Below are 17,316 nucleotides of genomic sequence, written 5' to 3' on the forward strand. Positions count from 1 at the left end.
ACTACGACCGTCATAAAGATGAGTCGGTTGCCGAGCCTCTGAATTTGGATCACGTGACCGCGGGGGCGCTGCAACGGTCATAAGTGTGAAAAACGGTCATTAAATGAACGAAGCCAAGGTCACCCTGTAGACCTTTGTAGCTTCAACTTGTTGGATCTTCTTCCTGGAGCCATTCTGGCTGGCCACAAGTGGGGGTTCAGGGTTCAGATCTAGGCGCAAAGTTCTTTTCTGAGACACAGTGCAGATTAACAGAGTTGGAAGGGACCTTATAGGTCATCTAGTCCACACACACCCCCCCTGCTCAAGCAGGAGACCCGGCACCATTTCTGACCGAGAGCAGCCCAATCTCTTCTTGAAAGCTTCCAGGGATGAAGCTCCCACAACCTCTTCTTATTTCCAGGCTGAATCTCTCCTTGGTCAGTTCCCATCCCTTCTTCCGTGTGCTTTGGAAAACAGCCTGACCCCCTCCTCTCTGGGGCAGCCCTCCCAATATTGGAAGGCTGCTATCCTGCCTCCCCTGGTCCTTCTCTTCCCTAGACTAGCCAGGCCCAGTTCCTGCTGCACAAGTCTTCATGTTTTAGTCTCCAGATCATTGATCGTTTTAGATAGATTCAGATTAACAGAGTTGGAAGGGACCTTGGAGGTCATCTAGTCCAACCCCCTGGCCAAGCAGGAGACCCTACACCATTTGTGACAGAGGGCAGTCCAGTCCCTTCTTGAAACCTTCCAGGGATGAAGCTCCCACAACTTCCAAAGGCAACTTCTGTCCCATGGGTTGATGGTTCTCACTGTCAGGAAATTTCTCCTTATTTCCAGGTTGGATCTCTGCTTGTTCAGTTTCAAACTTGATCCATTATTGGATTCAAGGATTCGTGGATTCAAGCTTGATCTATTATTCCTTGGCTGGCCTTCAGGTGCCTTAGAAAATAGTTTGACCCCCCTCCCCTCAGTGGCAGCCCCTCAAATATTGGAAGGCTGCTCTCCTGTCTCCCCTGGTCCTTCTCTTCACTAGACTAGCCAGGCCCAGTTCACGCAACCGTTCAAGAACATAACATAGACGGTCAGAAGACTCCCACGTTTTCACGTGTGATCATGTTTAGCTACATAGGATGGGGCTGAACCTGGCATGTTCTCCATGCAAAAGTCTCCCCCATCACTAAGCTACCTCAATTGCACAGTAGCAGCATCGGAGAGGTAGAGGAACCCAGGAAGCCTCTAAGATACCTTCACCAGGATGGTCCTCCACCTTGGAAGTTGAGTCAAGCTCACGTTTCAGTTTCTGTAAGGAAGATGGGTACGATTGTCCGGAAATACTCACATGCAGTAAGTCTGCGGGAGGCCACAGCGAGCCCCGTATCTGGAAAGGAAGCGGTTCTCCAGGTCGATGGTGGTCTCCCCAATCTTCTCGTCTTTGGACAAGAGGTCGTAGTCATACAGGGTGATCTTCAAGTCCTTCTCCATGGGCAACGTACAAGTCAACTCAAACATCCTGCAGGAAGCAGAAACACGCCCGTCAGCTGAAAGGAAGAAGGGCTGGGTTTTTATGCAGCTGTTCAGCCACTGAAGCTCCTTTCTAGCACTGATGAGGTTACCTAGTGGGGTATTGAGATGTCTGCAAGAAAACAACCAGGCTCAGAGAGCACCGAGGACCCCATAGTCATCTCCTCTTCCTCCCCCTCCTCCTCCTCCTCCTCCTCAATTCGCTGCCGGAGAACTCACCCCAGGCCATTCAACATCGTTTCATTCCGTTTCTTTGATTATTGGTGTCCGTATATTGCATTTCTGGATTGGCTTTCCTCGTTTTGCTATTATTGGCCACGTTTTGGTTGAAACTGGTTTCACTTTTGGGATTGTTGAGTTGTCCGGCAGACAATTCCATGCAGGAGGGGCTACTCCCCTCCCCCCCACCTTGCCAGGGACTTCTGTGGCAGTGTTTCTCAACCTTGGCAACTTTAAGTCCTGTGGACTTCAACTCCCAGAATCCCCCAGCCAGCATAGCTGGCTGGGGAATTCTGGGAGTTGAAGTCCACAGGACTTAAAGTCGCCAAGGTTGAGAAACACTGTTCTATGGAAGACTTACTTTCCAAAGACCGGATCCAGGGTGCAGGGGATGTAATTGTCTTGATCGTTGATGGACTTCTTCCCCACTGAAATCTTCACGTAAGGGTCACACTGTGCGCGAGAAAGAAAGCCAGGGAGGGTCAAGGCCCTGAAGAGGCAGGGGAGGACCAGCCAAGACAAACCGTCCTTAGATATTTCCACCATAAACATCCAGACTGCAAGTCTCTTGAGACAGGCTGCTTTGAGAATGACTAAAGAGCCTCAAGTCACCCTTGGGTCTTCTCCTGTCCTTCACGACTACTCCAGGGTGCCTCTACTGGGGTCCTGCAAATAGAACTAAGCAACCAAAGAGGAAACTTGGAGGAAAGCTCTGGAACTGGAGTGTCCAACCTTGGCTACTTTAAGACTGGGGACTTCAACTCCCAGAATTCTCCAGCCAGAACTTCCCTTCCCAACCTGGTGGCCCATGAATGCATTGAACGTCCTGTTGGCTGGGGCTAGTGGGGGCACATGGGAGTAGTAGTCCAACCCATTTGGGACCCACTCGATTAAGGAACATGTCTTCAAGAATCCCCCCCCCATAGACACATCTCAACTTTACGCATGTTAAATGAAAACTAAACTGATGTAAGCCACATGTTAACCATAGATGGGAGCCACGTTGCTACTGAGAATAAACAGACACTCACCCCCACCCCCCTCTCTGCTCCAACCTCCTGCATCCGTTGAGCGAAGGGCTTGCCAGGGAAGGTGAAGGCCCCACCGAGCTCAGGGCTCAGCGAAAGCGCTGAAGTCCCAGAGGCCCTTTCTCCAAAGGCAACGGGGATTTCTTGGGTTTTCACTTGAAAACATTTAATTTCTCATTCAAGACGAAGCTTTAGAATTGAGTGGGAATGGAGTGGCATGGAATGGGGTAGGGTAGGGTAGGGTAGGGTAGAGTAGAGTAGAGTAGAGTAGGGTAGGGTAGAAAATAGAATGGAAGGGAAGGGAAAGGAAGGAAAGGAAAGGGAAGAGAGAATGGAATGGAATGGAATAGAATAGAATAGAATAGAAAATAGAATAGAAAATAGAATAGAATAGAAAATAGAATAGAATAGAATAGAATAGAATGAGGAAGAGAAGGGAAGGGAAGGGAAGAGAGAATGGAATGGAATGGAATAGAATGGAATAGAATAGAAAATAGAATAGAATAGAATAGAATAGAAAATAGAATAGAAAATAGAATAGAATAGAATAGAACAGGGAAGAGAAGGGAAGAGAGAATGGAATGGAATAGAATAGAATAGAAAATAGAATAGAATAGAAAATAGAATAGAAAATAGAATAGAAAATAGAATAGAATAGAATAGAATAGAATAGGGAAGAGAAGGGAAGAGAGAATGGAATGGAATAGAATAGAATAGAATAGAAAATAGAATAGAATAGAATAGAAAATAGAATAGAAAATAGAATAGAATAGAATAGAATAGAATAGAATAGAATAGAATGAGGAAGAGAAGGGAAGGGAAGGGAAGAGAGAATGGAATGGAATGGAATAGAATAGAATAGTCTTCTTCTCTCTCTTCTCTCTCTCTTCTCTCTCTCTCTTCTCTCTCTCCTCTCTCTCTCTCTCTCTCTCTATCTTCCCTCTCTCTCTCTTCTCTCCCCCTCTCTCTCTCTCTCACACACACACACATACACTCCATCCAGGAGCTTACTTTCCCATTGGAATCCTTTGGCTGCAGATCAAAGGCCCGGATGATGTAAACCCGCACGAGACACTCCTGGGGGCTTCGGGCTGGAAGCTGGTGGAACTGGCGCGGAGGGACGGGCACAGTGGGGTCGTCGGGCAGAGGGTAGATCTTGAACGAGCCCTGCAAGGGGGGGAGGGAAGTGGGGTGAGTCTTCCACCAACGCCGGCTGCTTCCTCGGACGTCTGTCCAGCAGCTCCAGGCTGGAGCCAGCTGTGGTCCAGATGTTTGCAGGGGGACTCCTGAAGGATGCTGGGATCACCTCTTGTACGGCTACTACAGGGGCAGCAGCCTTCTCTCTCTAGAGAGAGGGAGCATCTCTAGCATGATTTTCATTGCGTTGCATTCATTTGGTTTTGTTTCATTTCATTTTGTTGTTTAGTTTAGAGTGTTTTTAGTTTAGTTTTAGTGAGGGGCCAACCTTGAATTCTCCAACAACGGTGGGGTCTTCCCTGTCATCCTGGGCTTTGCCGCGGGACAGCTTAAAGGTGTGGCAGAAATCCGAAAGGCCTCCAAAGTCTTCGACCTTCTCCAACTCCGTCTCGTAGATCTAAGGAGAGAAGGAGGTGAAAGCCTTTTGTCTCTTCTTTCTTCTCCTCGGATGTCGGAAGGGATGGGGTGGGGGGATAGAGCCGAGGTGGTGCAGTGGTTAGGGTGCAGCACTGCAGGCCACTTCAGCTGACTGCAGTTCAGCAGTTCGGCGGTTCAAATCTCACCGGCTCAAGGTTGACTCAGCCTTCCATCCTTCCGAGGTGGGTAAAATGAGGACCCAGATTGTTGGGGGCAATATGCTGACTCTCTGTAAACCGCTTAGAGAGGCCTGAAACCCCTATGAAGCGGTATATAAGTCTAACTGCTATTGCTATTGCTATAAGGGAAGCCCCACCCACCCACCCCCTCGTGGTCTGCTGCCAGCTTCCCATTTCTCTCAAGAAAGATGCCAACCAGTGGAGGGTGGCCCTCTTAAGCCCTTTCCATCTAGATCAGTGTTTCTCAACCTTGGCGACTTTAAGTCCCGTGGACTTCAACTCCCAGAATTCCCCAGCCAGCTATGCTGGCTGGGGGATTCTGGGAGTTGAAGTCCACGGGACTTAAAGTCGCCAAGGTTGAGAAACACTGATCTAGAGCAAGTGGGGCATTGGCCTAACCCTCTCCCCTCTTCCTCCCTCCCTCCCTCCCTCCCTCCCTCCCTCTCTCTCACACACACACACACCCCACAGATGCTATCCAGGGTTTTACCTTGAGGGTGTCAAAGCCTTTCTCCAAGTAGGTGCCACATTTCTCTCGCTCGCCCGTGGACGCGTAGAATTTGCTCCACCAGTCGATGAATTCCTCTTCCTGGAAATGAAACAAAGGGCCCAACCCCTCGGTTATTCCCTCGACCCAAGACCCTCTGCTCTTCCAGCACAGGGGGGGCGTTTCAACCAAGGCTTCAAAGCACGGCACAGCACTTCCCAAGCTCTGCCTTCCAGAGGTTCCAGATGCCAAATGCTGTCACTGCACAAGAGATGGCTAGAGGGGATGGAACAACCCTCTGGAACGAACTCCCCGTGGAGATCCGGACCCTCACCACCCTCCAGACCTTCCGCGCCGCCCTTAAAATCTGGCTGTCCCGGCTGGCCTGGGGTTAAAGACTCTAACCCCTACTCGAATTGTATGACTGTTGAGTTCTTAAATGATGTAGTGCTTTTATGTTGTAAATTGTTTGTCCTGCCCCCCCCCTTTGAACTGTGAGCCGCCCTGAGTCCCCCCAGGGAAAAGGGCGGCATACAAATAAAGTGAAACTGAAACTGAAACTGAAGTTGGCCTCTATTATGGATGAGGAAATCCGGGTTGGGAAACGATGCCCTTGACACCCGGAGCAGTGAGATCCCCGTGTCAGAAGGGGCAGATCAGGTGGGATTTGCAGAATGTCAGCAGGGCATCCTAAGGAGGCCGGATCTAAGGGTGAGTCTCTGCTTTAAGGACCTGGCGGAGTTGACGGGAGAGTCAGAAGACCAATAAAGGAGAATATTGGTAGTTCAGGGTTGAAATGAGGGGTCCCTGGTCCTCTCAGAGCTTGGGGGTTTCCTTGCAGACGTTCCATGAGCCAAACTAAGTAACCTCATCAGGGCCAGTAGGCGGTGTGGTTTGCAGAGAGGAGGAGGAGGAGGAGGAGGAGGAGGACTGTGGGGTCCTTGGGGCTCTCTGAGCTTCTTTCCTTCCCCTCCTGATATTTCATGAGCCAACTAGGGAACATCTAGAACAGAGGTGGGTTCCTACCAGTTCGCACCTATTCGGTAGAACCGGTTCATCAAATCTACCGAACCGGTTAGAAGAGGTTCCACCAGTGGACCCGGAAAGCAGGCCACACCTACAGAAGAGGTTCCAAAAAATTTTGAAACCCACCACTGGTCCTTGGATAGGATTATTCTACACTATCATGCTCCTATTTATAAAACTCAGAGCCTCTGTGAAAGGCAAGGATGACTACTGCGTTTGTGGTGCAATCAGAACATTGCGTGTGTTGAAGTTGTTTTAATGCAAACCAAAGATGCCTTTTAAAAAGCAAGTTGACATCCTATTCTTATGGATGCCAGTGCTGTGTGCGAGGGAATTTAAGGTGGTTCTGACAAGTGTCGTCGGCATCTTCATATCCGGTCATATGGGCGGTAAGCCACTCCCATCCGGTCACATGGGCGGCAAGCCACTCCCACAAAGGAGGCCACACCCACAGAGTAGGTTCGAACAATTTTTGAAACCCAGCACTGATCTAGAAGTGCTAGAAAAGAGTCAGGTTGAAGGAGGAAGACTCTGCTCTCCATTCATATTCAGACCCCACCTCCTACTAGCACTGATGATGATACGCAGGTGGGCACCAAGGACTCCGCAGTCCTCCCCCAACCCGACTCTTTTCTAGCACTGATGATGTTCCCTAGTTGGGTCATGGAACATATGCAAGAAAAGCACCCAGCCCAGAGAGCAACCAGGGACCCCACAGTCCTCCTCTACCATAATAAATCCCTCTCCCTTCTAGCACTGATGACGTTACCTAGTCCAGTCGTGAAATGTCTGCAAGGAAGCAGCCAAGCTCTGAGAGCATCAAGGGTCCCAGAAGGAACTGGGAATAAAGCCAGGAGCCCCGGAGACCCCCCCCCTCGGCAGAAAGGAAGCCTTCCCTTTTTAAGCCCTTTCCCCCCACCCACCCCTCTTTTTTAAAATAGCGAACTCTCCTGAAATTGATTGAAACCGCAAAGGGCCAATTTGTATCTGGGGAAACATTCCTCCGCAAATAAATAACTCGTTTCAGAACTCCACAGAATTCCATCAGGCTCAGCTCATCAAGACACCTCGATTCTGGGTTTATAGAGGTTGACTGCAAGCCAGCCCTGCCACATTCCTCCTTCAGTCACCTTCTGGGGGGGGGGGGCACCCAACCCCCACCCCTTGCCCCCCCCCAAATTTCTTCCCAGAAAAAATGACACGGATTTCCGTTCCCCCTCCCCATCCAGAAAACTCCTCTCTGCCTGGGAGGGCTTTCTTATGACCTTCCGGAGGTGCCAAATGACCAAGGAAGCCCTTGCTGGAATTAGAATAGAATTACAGTGTTGGAAGGGACCTTGGAGGTCTTCTAGTCCAACCCCCTGCTTAGGCAGGAGGTAGATTACAACTCCCAGAATCTCCCAGTCAGCAGGCTTTGAGATGGAATAGAATAGAATAGAATAGAATAGAATAGAACAGAACAGAACAATAAAATAGAACAGAATAGAATAGGAATAGAGTAACAAACTTGGAAGGGACCTTGGAGGCCTTCTAGTCCAACCCCCTGCCTAGGCAGGAAACCCTACACCGTTTCAGACAAATGGTTATCTAGTGTTTTCTTAAAAGCCACCAATGTTGGAGAATTCACAACCTCTGGAGGCAATTTCTGTTCCACTGATTAATTGTTATTAACTGTCAGGAAATTCCTCCTCCGTTCTAAGTTGCTTCTCTCCTTGATTAGTTTCCACCCATTGCTTCTTGTTCTGCCCTCAGGTGCCTTGGAGAATAGTTTGACTCCCTCTTCTTTGTGGCAACCCAGCCATGCCCAATTCCAGCAACCGTTCTTCATATAGAACAACAGAGTTGGAAGGGACCTTTGAGGTCTTCTAGTCCAACCCTCTGCTCAGGCAGGAAACCCTACACCACTTCAGACAAATGGTTATCCAACATCTTCTTAAAGACTTCCAGTGTTGGAGCATTTATAATTCTGGTGGCAAGTTGTTCCACTGGTTAATTGTTCTCACAGTCAGGACGTTTCTCCTCAGTTCTGTCACTTCTCTCCTTGATTAGTTTCCACCCATTGCTTCTTGTTCTGCCCTCAGGTGCCCTGGAGAATAGTTTGACTCCCTCTTCTTTGTGGCAACCCCTGAGATATTGGAAGACTGCTATCATGTCTCTCTAGTCCTTCTTTTCATTAAACTAGACCTACCCAGTTCCTGCAACCGTTCTTCCTATGTTTTAGGCTCCAGTCCCCTAATCCTCTTTGTTGCTCTTCTCTGCACTCTTTCTAGAGTCTCAAAACCTTTTTTACATCGTGGCGACCAAAACTGGATGCCGTATTCCAAGTGTGGCCTTACCAAGGCCTTATAAAGTAGTATCTAACACTTCATAAACTGGATGGTTTAAGGAAGGGGCGAGAGCTTTCTCCTTTGTTTTGAGAACAGGATTAGCCGAGAGGAAAGGGGGGGTCTGATTTTGCTAAAAGAAAAAGAAATAAAGCAGAATTCCAGGGAAAGCAGCTGGAATGTCGAAGGGAAAGGATGCCAATCGGTCTCCATCAAAAGGAGAAGCCACAGAAGGCCTCTCACAAACCAGGGGGACGAGCTCCGTGGGTGAACTGACCCCCATTTGTTTTGCAATCGGGGTCCAGCCTCAGGTGCTGCACAACCTTGACCTTCCGACGCACAGGTGGTCCTCGGCTTACGGCCACAATGGAGCTCGTGATTTCTGTGGCTAAGCGAGACTCTGCCGACGTGGGCTTTGCCCCGCCTGAGGCGCTTTCTTGGCACCGTGGTTAAGTGAATCCCTGTGGTCAGGAACCCGGTCATTAAGCGAATCCGGCTTTCCCTCTGGTCAGAAGGTCGCCAAAGGGGATCACAGGACCCCCGGGACACTGCAAACCGTCGTAAATATGAGTCTCTGAATTTTGATCACGGGATGGTGAGGAAGCTGCCACAGTCAGGCTTGAAAAATGGTCCTTTTTTTTCAGTCCCATTGTAACCTTGGTCACTACATGAATGGCCGTAAGTCAAGGAGCTCTTGCAGTGAATTACAGCCCCAAGCCAGGAGTGTCAAGGGGGCCACCCGAGCCATGAGATCCAAAGGGTGTCAGATGGCTGCGTCTCCCCCATTTTTCTGGCTACATTCCAGGGAGAACCAGAAACCCACATTTGTCAAGCCAAGAACAGCCTTTCCATCCGCCCGTCCCTTCTGGAAGAACAGAAGAGCAGATTTGAAAGGACCTTGGAGGTCTTCTAGTCCAGCCTTCTCCCATCTCAGACAAGCAGCTGTCCAGTCTCTTCTTGAAAACCTCCAGTGATGAAGCCCCCACCACGTCTGGTAGCAAGCTGTTCCAGGGGTTAATCCTTCTCACTGTCAGTTAAAGTTCTAGGTTGCTGCTATCCTTCATTAGTTTCCATCCATTGCTTCTTCCTGTCCTGGTGCTTTGGGAAATAGCTTGACCTCAAAGCCCCTCCATTATCGGAGGGCTGCTGACATTCCCCCCCCCCCCCCCGGTCCTTCTCTTCATTAAAGGTTTGTCTTTAGAGGGGGGACTGTTACCCCACACCCTCATCCTTGGCTTCTCAGGGGCTTCCTTCTTGGAGGCCAGTCACGTCATGCGCAGAGATGCCAAGCCAGCATCTTCAGAGAACAGCTGCAGGTTGGACCATTGGCCAGAGGTCTATGGCAGATCCCTGCAATCCAAGTCGATGGAGGGACACAGGGACCACCCACCTCACCCAGGAACTGGGAAGCTCGGATGGATGGAAGCTGAAGACCCCCTCCCTCCCCCCAGACATCTCTGGTAAATGGTTCAACCACCAGCTGCTTTCTGAAGATAGCAATAGCAATAGCAGTTAGACTTATCTACCGCTTCATGGGGCTTTCAGCCCTCTCTAAGCGGTTTACAGAGTCAGCATATTGCCCCCAACAACAATCCGGGTCCTCATTTTACCCACCTCGGAAGGATGGAAGGCTGAGTCAACCTTTGAGCCGGTGAGATTTGAACAGCCGAACTGCAGAACTGCAGTCAGCTGAAGTAGCCTGCAGTGCTGCATTTAACCACTGCGCCACCTCGGCTCGATGCTGGCTTGGTGCCTCCGGGTGTCCCCCAAGAGATACGTAGCCGAATGACACCCTCCAACGTCACGGAGGGACACAAGGCCACCCACTCCATAAGTCAACCATGAAACCTGATTGGATGGAAGCCGCTATGAAGGCGGTGGTGGTGGTGGGAAGAGATTTGGGGCTCAAAGGGAAGTCGGTTAACATTTCACAGCAACCATCCATCCCAGCTCCAGGGAGAAATTCAGGAATTACTGAAAAACTCAATCACGGTGGCTAAGGTTGAGAAGAGAGAACAATGGGTCAAGTGCAGGGTGGGGTCAAGGAGAGGAAGGCTGGAATGTCCTTGGAAGCCACGCAACGTTTTCCTGGGGAGAAGCTCAGGGTAGTCCATGCCATTCCCAGGAATCCAACTCAGCTCTGATGACGCCTCCTTGCCTCCCCGATCCGTCCGCCTTGGGTGGCCAAGATGACTTCAGCGGGATGACAGGCATTGGAAGGGACCTTGGAGGTCTTCTAGTCTTCAGACAAGCGGGAGGACGAGCCAAGAACCCGTCTTGATGCCTTCTGGCTCTTGGGGAAACCTCTTGGCGGGTGAGGCCTTGCAGGCAGCCTCCGATGCATCCCGTTTCGCCGAGAGCTTCGGTGACAACGCTTGGCAGCGGCTCCTTCTGTGGTTCGGGAGCCCGGCCTTGGCAGCTCCGCCCCACACACGGGGAGCCCCGATGCGGTTGCATCCATGGGAGGCAACCGCAGGAATGTCAGGCTGCCATCCCACTCTCGGCCCCGGGTTTCAACTATCAGGCTTCGGCTGGAGACACTCGATCCCCCCCCCCCGGTGGCTCTTCCAGGGAAGAGAAACCGGAGAGGCCATAAAGTATTCGCTCCGATGGGAGACTAGCAAGCGCAGCAAATAACCAATTACTCCAAATAGTTTACAGATTTCGGCTCGCCTGATTCCTGGCTCAGGTTTCTCGTGCTAACTTGTTGCTTAATGGCTTATTTGTGTTCGAGGCAGCAGAAGGTTCTGGCAGGACTCACCAGGCTGAGTCTTCAAGGCAGGGAAAAGCCTCCTGCAGAGTCTTCTGACACGGACGCTTCTTCCTCCTGCCTTCCAATTTCTCTCCACCCCCAGTTCATTGAGAAAGGTCTTCACCTTGGAAGAATTGGGAGGGGGGAGGATTGGAGAGAGCTTCGGGTATCAAAACAAACCAGGTTTATGAAGCCAGCCCCACCTGTGGTTGAAAGCACACTGTCTCCTGACGTGTAAATCATGGTTTGCAAACGTTAATAGTTCACACGATGTACCAAGCCAAACATCTCATCTGTAAAGTGGTGAGGAGTCTTACTGGCAAATCCCAGTTATGAATTTAACCAAGGCATTCCTTCACCACTGGAACAGCCCATAACATTACTGGGATTCCCCATCAGGCATATAGGGCAAGGCACTGTATATAAAGAAGAGCAAACCCCTCTCCCTTCTAGCACTGATGAGGTTACCTAGCTGGGTCATGAAACGCCCGCAAGAAAACCGCCAAGCTCAGAGGGCACCAGGGACCCCACAGTCGTCGTCGTCTTCTTCTTCTTCTCCTCCTCCTCCTCCTCCTCCTCCTCCTCCTCCTCCTCCGAGAGCGCCAAGGAGCCCCCAGTTCAACCCTGAACTGCAAATATTTTCTTCTTTCGTCTTCCTCTTATTTTACCTTCATTTAGACTGTTTTGGTTTCAAAGCTGTTCTTTTCCACGGTTGGCTGACAAAGAGGAATCTCTGCGTTCCCCCAGCCGTTGGCGTTTCCACCTTCTCCTCGGCCACCCCTTCCAATTCTGCCATTCTGACATGCAATCTTGGATACAGCAACCCTGGCTTGTCCTGGCTGCTTTTCAGCTCCCCCGGGAGCCTCTGGGCTCTGTCCTCCCTCCCCATCAGCCCTCAGAGCTAAGAAGCATCTTCCCACTGGGCCCAACTACCTGGCCGTCCTCTTACCAGGAGTCCAGGCGGCCATTTGTATGCACACAAAAGTCACACACACACACATACAAACACACACACACAGAGAGCCTGTGGGGCTTCTCCAGGTCATGGCTGTTCCAAAAGCACTTTTCTGCAAGCCAACTGGACTTTCTCGGTTCTTTTCCTTGAAGAGGTTTCGCTTCTGATCCGAGAAGCTTCTACCGCTCGAACTGAAGCTCTAACTCTAGTGAGATAGAACTGAAGAAGCCTCTTGGATGAGAAGCGAAACCTTTTCAAGGAAAAAAAAAACAAGAAAGTCCGTTTGGCTCTCGGAAAACCACCTTTGGGACACCTCCCACAGGTGCCCAGACCTCCCCGCACCCCAGTTAAAGACTCCTTAACCCATGAGGCAGTCCTTCGTATCCCCCCCTCCCAATGTCTGTTTGTTAGACGGGTATCCCAACCGAAAGTGCCTCACATGGGGAGAAATACCCTTTTATTTTGCCCCACAATCGCTCCCGGGGGTCTGTTTCCTGTGCCTTCACCCCTCGGTCACACTGGCCCTCTGCTACTCTGCAGGTAGAGGACTTGCTACAGTTCGTTTACTGACCGTTCAAAGTTACAACGGAAAAAAGCAACTTGTGGCCGTCTCCCACCCTGAGGGCCAAGCCACGGGATCAAAATTCAGGCACTTTGGCAAATGACTCGTGTTTATGACGATTGCGGTGTCCCGCGATCCCCTTTTGCGACCTTCCGACAAGCAAAGTCAACCTGGGAGCCGAATTCATTTAACAACCAGGTTACTAACTTAAGAATTGCAATTTGTTTAACCACCGTGGCAAGAAAGGTCGTAAAATGGGACACAACTGACTTAAGAGCCGAGGTGGCGCAGTGGTTAAATGCAGCACTGCAGGCTACTTCAGCTGAATGCAGTTCTGCAGTTCAGCGGTTCAAATCTCACCGGCTCAGGGTCAACTCAGCCTTCCATCCTTCCAAGGTGGGTAAAATGAGGACGCAGATTGTTGTTGGGGGCGATATGCTGACTCTGTAAACCGCTTAGAGAGGGCTGAAAGCCCTAGGAAGCGGTATATAAGTCTAACTGCTATTGCTATTGCTATTAACAAACGTCTCACTTAGCCACGGTTCAATTGTGGTCGAGAACTATCTGCACCGAAGAAACCCAAGGCCTGGATTACAATCCATTTGGGGGAGGCTCAACTCCACGGAGCAAGACCCTCAGATGCTGCCCTCAGCACAGAACAGAGAATCCGGAGGCTGAAAGGGACCCCAGAGGTCTTCTAGTCCAGCCCCCCACCCACCCACCCAAGGCAAGAGGTACCTCATGCCACCTGGGACCAATAGCTGCCCCATCTCTTCTTGGAAAGAGATTGGCATCCACAACTTTCCCTTTGCAACCCAGGAGGCCCAAATCCAGACTGAGGACCGGGCTCCAGTTCTAAGCCCAACCCCAGGTTCCCATCACCCAAATCCTCCCCCCGTGGCAGGATTTGGGTGATGGGAACCTGGGGCAGGAGCCATACACCTGACCCTAAGCACTTCGCCCAAATCCTACCCCGTGGCAGCTGTCAGTCAGGGGTGAAATTCATTTTTTTTTACTATTGGCTCTGTGGGCATGGCTTGGTGGGCTTGGCAGGGGAAGGACCCTGCAAAATCCCCATTCCCTCCCCACTCGGGGGGGGGGGGCAGAGGAGGCATTTGCTGGTTCTCCAAACTACTCAAAATTTCTGCTACCAGTTCTCCAAACTACTCAACATTTTCGGCCACTCCGCTCTCTCTCTCTGCAAACCCCCTTCGCAAGCAGCCCCCTCGCTTCCACGCCGAGCCTCCGTTCCAGGCCCCCCACCCCACCCCACCCTGTCAGCAGCTCCTGCAGGAGTGAGGCTGATTGTGTTTAACGACATTTGTGCGAAACTCCCACCCACAAGCCGTGACCGAGGTCACTGCCGACTGCAGAGCCTCCTCTCCTCCAAATGAAGGGCTGCCGGGAGATGGAGCCCCTTTAATTCGGCTAAACGGAACCACGTTTCCTGGGATAAAAGGCAGGAAGGAGGCAGCTGAGCAACGTGTCAACATCGAAGGGTGGCTGCGGCCTCCAACCGAGGCTCAGAGCAGGTGAGGTGTCTCCTCACCTCCAGCTATCACCTGTCGCTGGTGGGGGGGGGGGAGATAGGCTTCCGATCTTTGAGAGGCTGCCCCAAAGAAGAGGGGGGGGGCGAGCTGCTCTCCAAAGCACCAGAAAGGACCAGGACAGGAAGCTGTGGTTGGAAACTAATCAAGGAGAGAAGGAAGCTGGAAATAAAGGAGGTATTTCCTGACAGTGAGGACCATTAACCAGCGGAACAACCTGCCACCAGAAGTTGTGGGTGCTCCAACACTGGAGGGTTTTAAGAGATTGCGCAACCATTTTTTCTGAAGTGGTAGAGGGTTTCCTGATTCAGCAGTGGGTTGGACTAGAAGGCCTCCAATGTCCCTTTCAGTCCAAGATGCTATAAGGCAGGAGAAAGAGGGGGGAGGGGGAGGGAGGGGGGAGAGAAAGGACAAGGAAAGAAGGAAGGAAGGAAGGAAGGAAGGAAGGAAGGAAGGACAGAAGGAAGGAAGGAAGGAAGGAAGGAAAGGAGGAAGGAAGGAAGGACAGAAGGAAGGAAGGACAGAAGGAAGGAAGGGAAGGAAGGAAGGAAGGAAAAGACGGAATGAAGGAAGGGAGGGAGGGAGGAAGGAAGGACAGAAGGAAGGAAGGAAAAGATGGAAGGAAGGAAGGAAGGAAAGAGGGAAGGAAGGATAAGGAAGGAAGGAAGGAAAAGATGGAAGGACAGAAGGAAGGAAGGAAGGACGGAAGGAAGGAAGGAAGGAAGGAAGGAAGGAAGGAAGGAAGGAAGGAAAAGACGGAATGAAGGAAGGGAGGGAGGGAGGAAGGAAGGACAGAAGGAAGGAAGGAAAAGATGGAAGGAAGGAAGGAAGGAAAGAGGGAAGGAAGGATAAGGAAGGAAGGAAGGAAAAGATGGAAGGACAGAAGGATGGAAGCAAGGAAGGATGGATGGAAGGAAGGAAGGAAGGAAGGACGGACGGAAGGAAGGAAGGAAGGAAGGAAGGAAGGGAAGAAGGAAGGGGTTGACCTACTCTGCTGGCTGGAGAATTCTGGGAGTTGAAGTCCACAAGTCTTAAAGTTGCAAAGTTTGGGGAGCCTGGGATAACTCTTTAGGTCCCCTTTACCCAACTTAGTGCCAACTTAGTGACTGATTTTAAAAACCGAAATCCATTTGGCAGATGAGCTTGGGGGGACCCAAGTCGAGCGAAGAAATCGAGCCATGGGGGGTGGGGGGGTGAGAGAGGAAGCCATACATACATGGAAATGAGGCCGAGTGGTTTGCGTGTTAATTAAAGCCGAGCTGGTCATGCCATCCGCAAGCTACAAATTAAAATCTTTGATTAGTGAGGGGTTAGATAAAAAACGCAGGTCAAAACCACAATGGCAAAAGCAAAGCTTTCCCTCCAGAGGGAATCTCTCCTTCCTTCCTTCCAAGCTCTCTGGCATTTCAACAGGGAGGAGGGGGGGGGGCTTCATATCCAGCTGCAGGGGGTCAAACGCCCCAAGGAGTTTTAAAACATTGCTATCTAACAAGGATGGCCAACGCACCCGAGGGCAGGAAACTCCTCAAGGAGGGAAACAACCTGGAACTAAGGAGGAATTTCCTAACAGTGAGCACAATTAACCAGTGGAACTCCTTGCCACCAGAACCTGTGGGTGCTCCGACACTGGAGGGTTTTAAGAAGAGGTTGGACAACCATTTGTCTGACATGGGTCTCCTGCTTGAGCAGGGGGCTGGACTAGAAGACCTCCAAGGCCCCTTCTAGCTCTGTTCTATTCTAAATCTTCCTCCATGCTGCACCTGGGGGGCCCCTGGGAGAACCCCAAAGCTGCACCAGGAGGCCCCCAACTGAGTCCTTGGCCCATCCCGGGCGATGGCTTCTGGCTGCCTCTCTGCCGACCGCCTGAATCCAAGAACCGCCGGGTGGGAAATCCAGGGAGTGAGAGACTCCTGCAGGCCACGAAAGGCTGGACGGAGGTCAGAGGAAACGGAGGATGCAAACTGACGGATGGTCAACCGGGGAGTGGGGGCATCCGGTGTAACAGAAGCTCTCCGCATCTCCCTCTGCAACCTCGGCTTCGACCGGGATCAGATTTAGGGCTGCCGGCCGCCAAGACCAACAACGGGCAGGATTATCCAATTACAGCCTTCCAACTGGCTCAATTATCCAATTATTGCAATGATCAATTATTACGTTGACTGACGGGCCCCCACCCCCCCACCCTGAGGAGGCTGACCAAGGGCTTCGGCTGCAGGGAAAGCTCAGGTGGACCCCAGCACTGATCGCTACATCCTTCCCTCAGCCGGGTTGGGGGGGAGAGGGGGGCAGTCCGGCAGACACGGACTAAGTTTGCAGATGGCATGGAATGGGGAGGGGGGGTTGGGGAGGGGGCCAAGGCTTTAGAGGGAAACGGGAAAGTCGGAGAAAGCAAGGAAGGCTGGAGCACCCGGCTGAAATTGGGAATCAAACACAGTAGAATTGCGTAGAACCCTAGGGGGCACCTCAGAGGCCTTCTAGTCCAACCCCCTGCCCAAAGCAAGAGACTGACACCATTCTGGGCAATCTTTCCTCCAAAAAACCTCCAGCCATGGAGCACCCACAAATGCAGGTGATCCTCAACGTACGTCCACAGCTGAGCCCGAAATGTCCGTTGCTAAGCGAGACAGCTGTCAAGTTTTGTCCGATTTTACGACCTTTCTCGCCACGGTTGAACCGCTGCAGTGGTTAAGGGAATTTACGCAGTCGTTAAGCGAATCTCTCTGCCCCGCTGACTTCTCTTAAGGTCGCAAAAGGGGATCGCCTGACCCTGAAACGCTGCCACTGTCATAAATACGAGTCAGCTGCCAAGTGTCTGAATTTTGAACACATGACCACAGGGGGTGCTGCAACGGTCATAAGTGCGGAACACCGGACATAAGTCCCTTTTTTTCAGTGCTGTTGTAACTTTGAACTCAATGAACGGTTGTAAGTCAAGGACCGGCGGTAAACAGGATGTAACTTGGCACAGAGAAATGTGAAACGTCAGGAAAACGAAAAGCCAAAGTGCAGGATGTGGAAGCCTGCAGGAAAACTACTGGTGGTCCTTGACTTACGACCGATCACTTAACAACCGTTTGAAGTTCCAATGGGGACTGCCCAGGATCCGGCTTCACATGGCCACAC

At 51.2% G+C, this 17,316-nt stretch overlaps 1 protein-coding gene across 1 annotated transcript in view; it reads right to left on the reverse strand.

Moving 5' to 3' along the window:
- The window catches only part of DYSF (dysferlin), a 63,910-nt gene that overhangs the window by 16,221 nt on the left and 30,373 nt on the right, over positions 1-17,316 (reverse strand). The window contains exons 13-18 of the mRNA XM_032224297.1: positions 15,410-15,472; positions 5,031-5,129; positions 4,213-4,341; positions 3,759-3,914; positions 2,081-2,172; positions 1,319-1,489 (exon numbers count right to left, since the gene is read on the reverse strand). Coding sequence (XP_032080188.1) covers positions 1,319-1,489; positions 2,081-2,172; positions 3,759-3,914; positions 4,213-4,341; positions 5,031-5,129; positions 15,410-15,472 — 710 coding nt within the window. The remainder of the gene's footprint in view (positions 1-1,318; positions 1,490-2,080; positions 2,173-3,758; positions 3,915-4,212; positions 4,342-5,030; positions 5,130-15,409; positions 15,473-17,316) is intronic.

This window comes from Thamnophis elegans, chromosome 9, assembly GCF_009769535.1.
Source record: "Thamnophis elegans isolate rThaEle1 chromosome 9, rThaEle1.pri, whole genome shotgun sequence".
Lineage (NCBI taxonomy): Eukaryota > Metazoa > Chordata > Lepidosauria > Squamata > Colubridae > Thamnophis > Thamnophis elegans.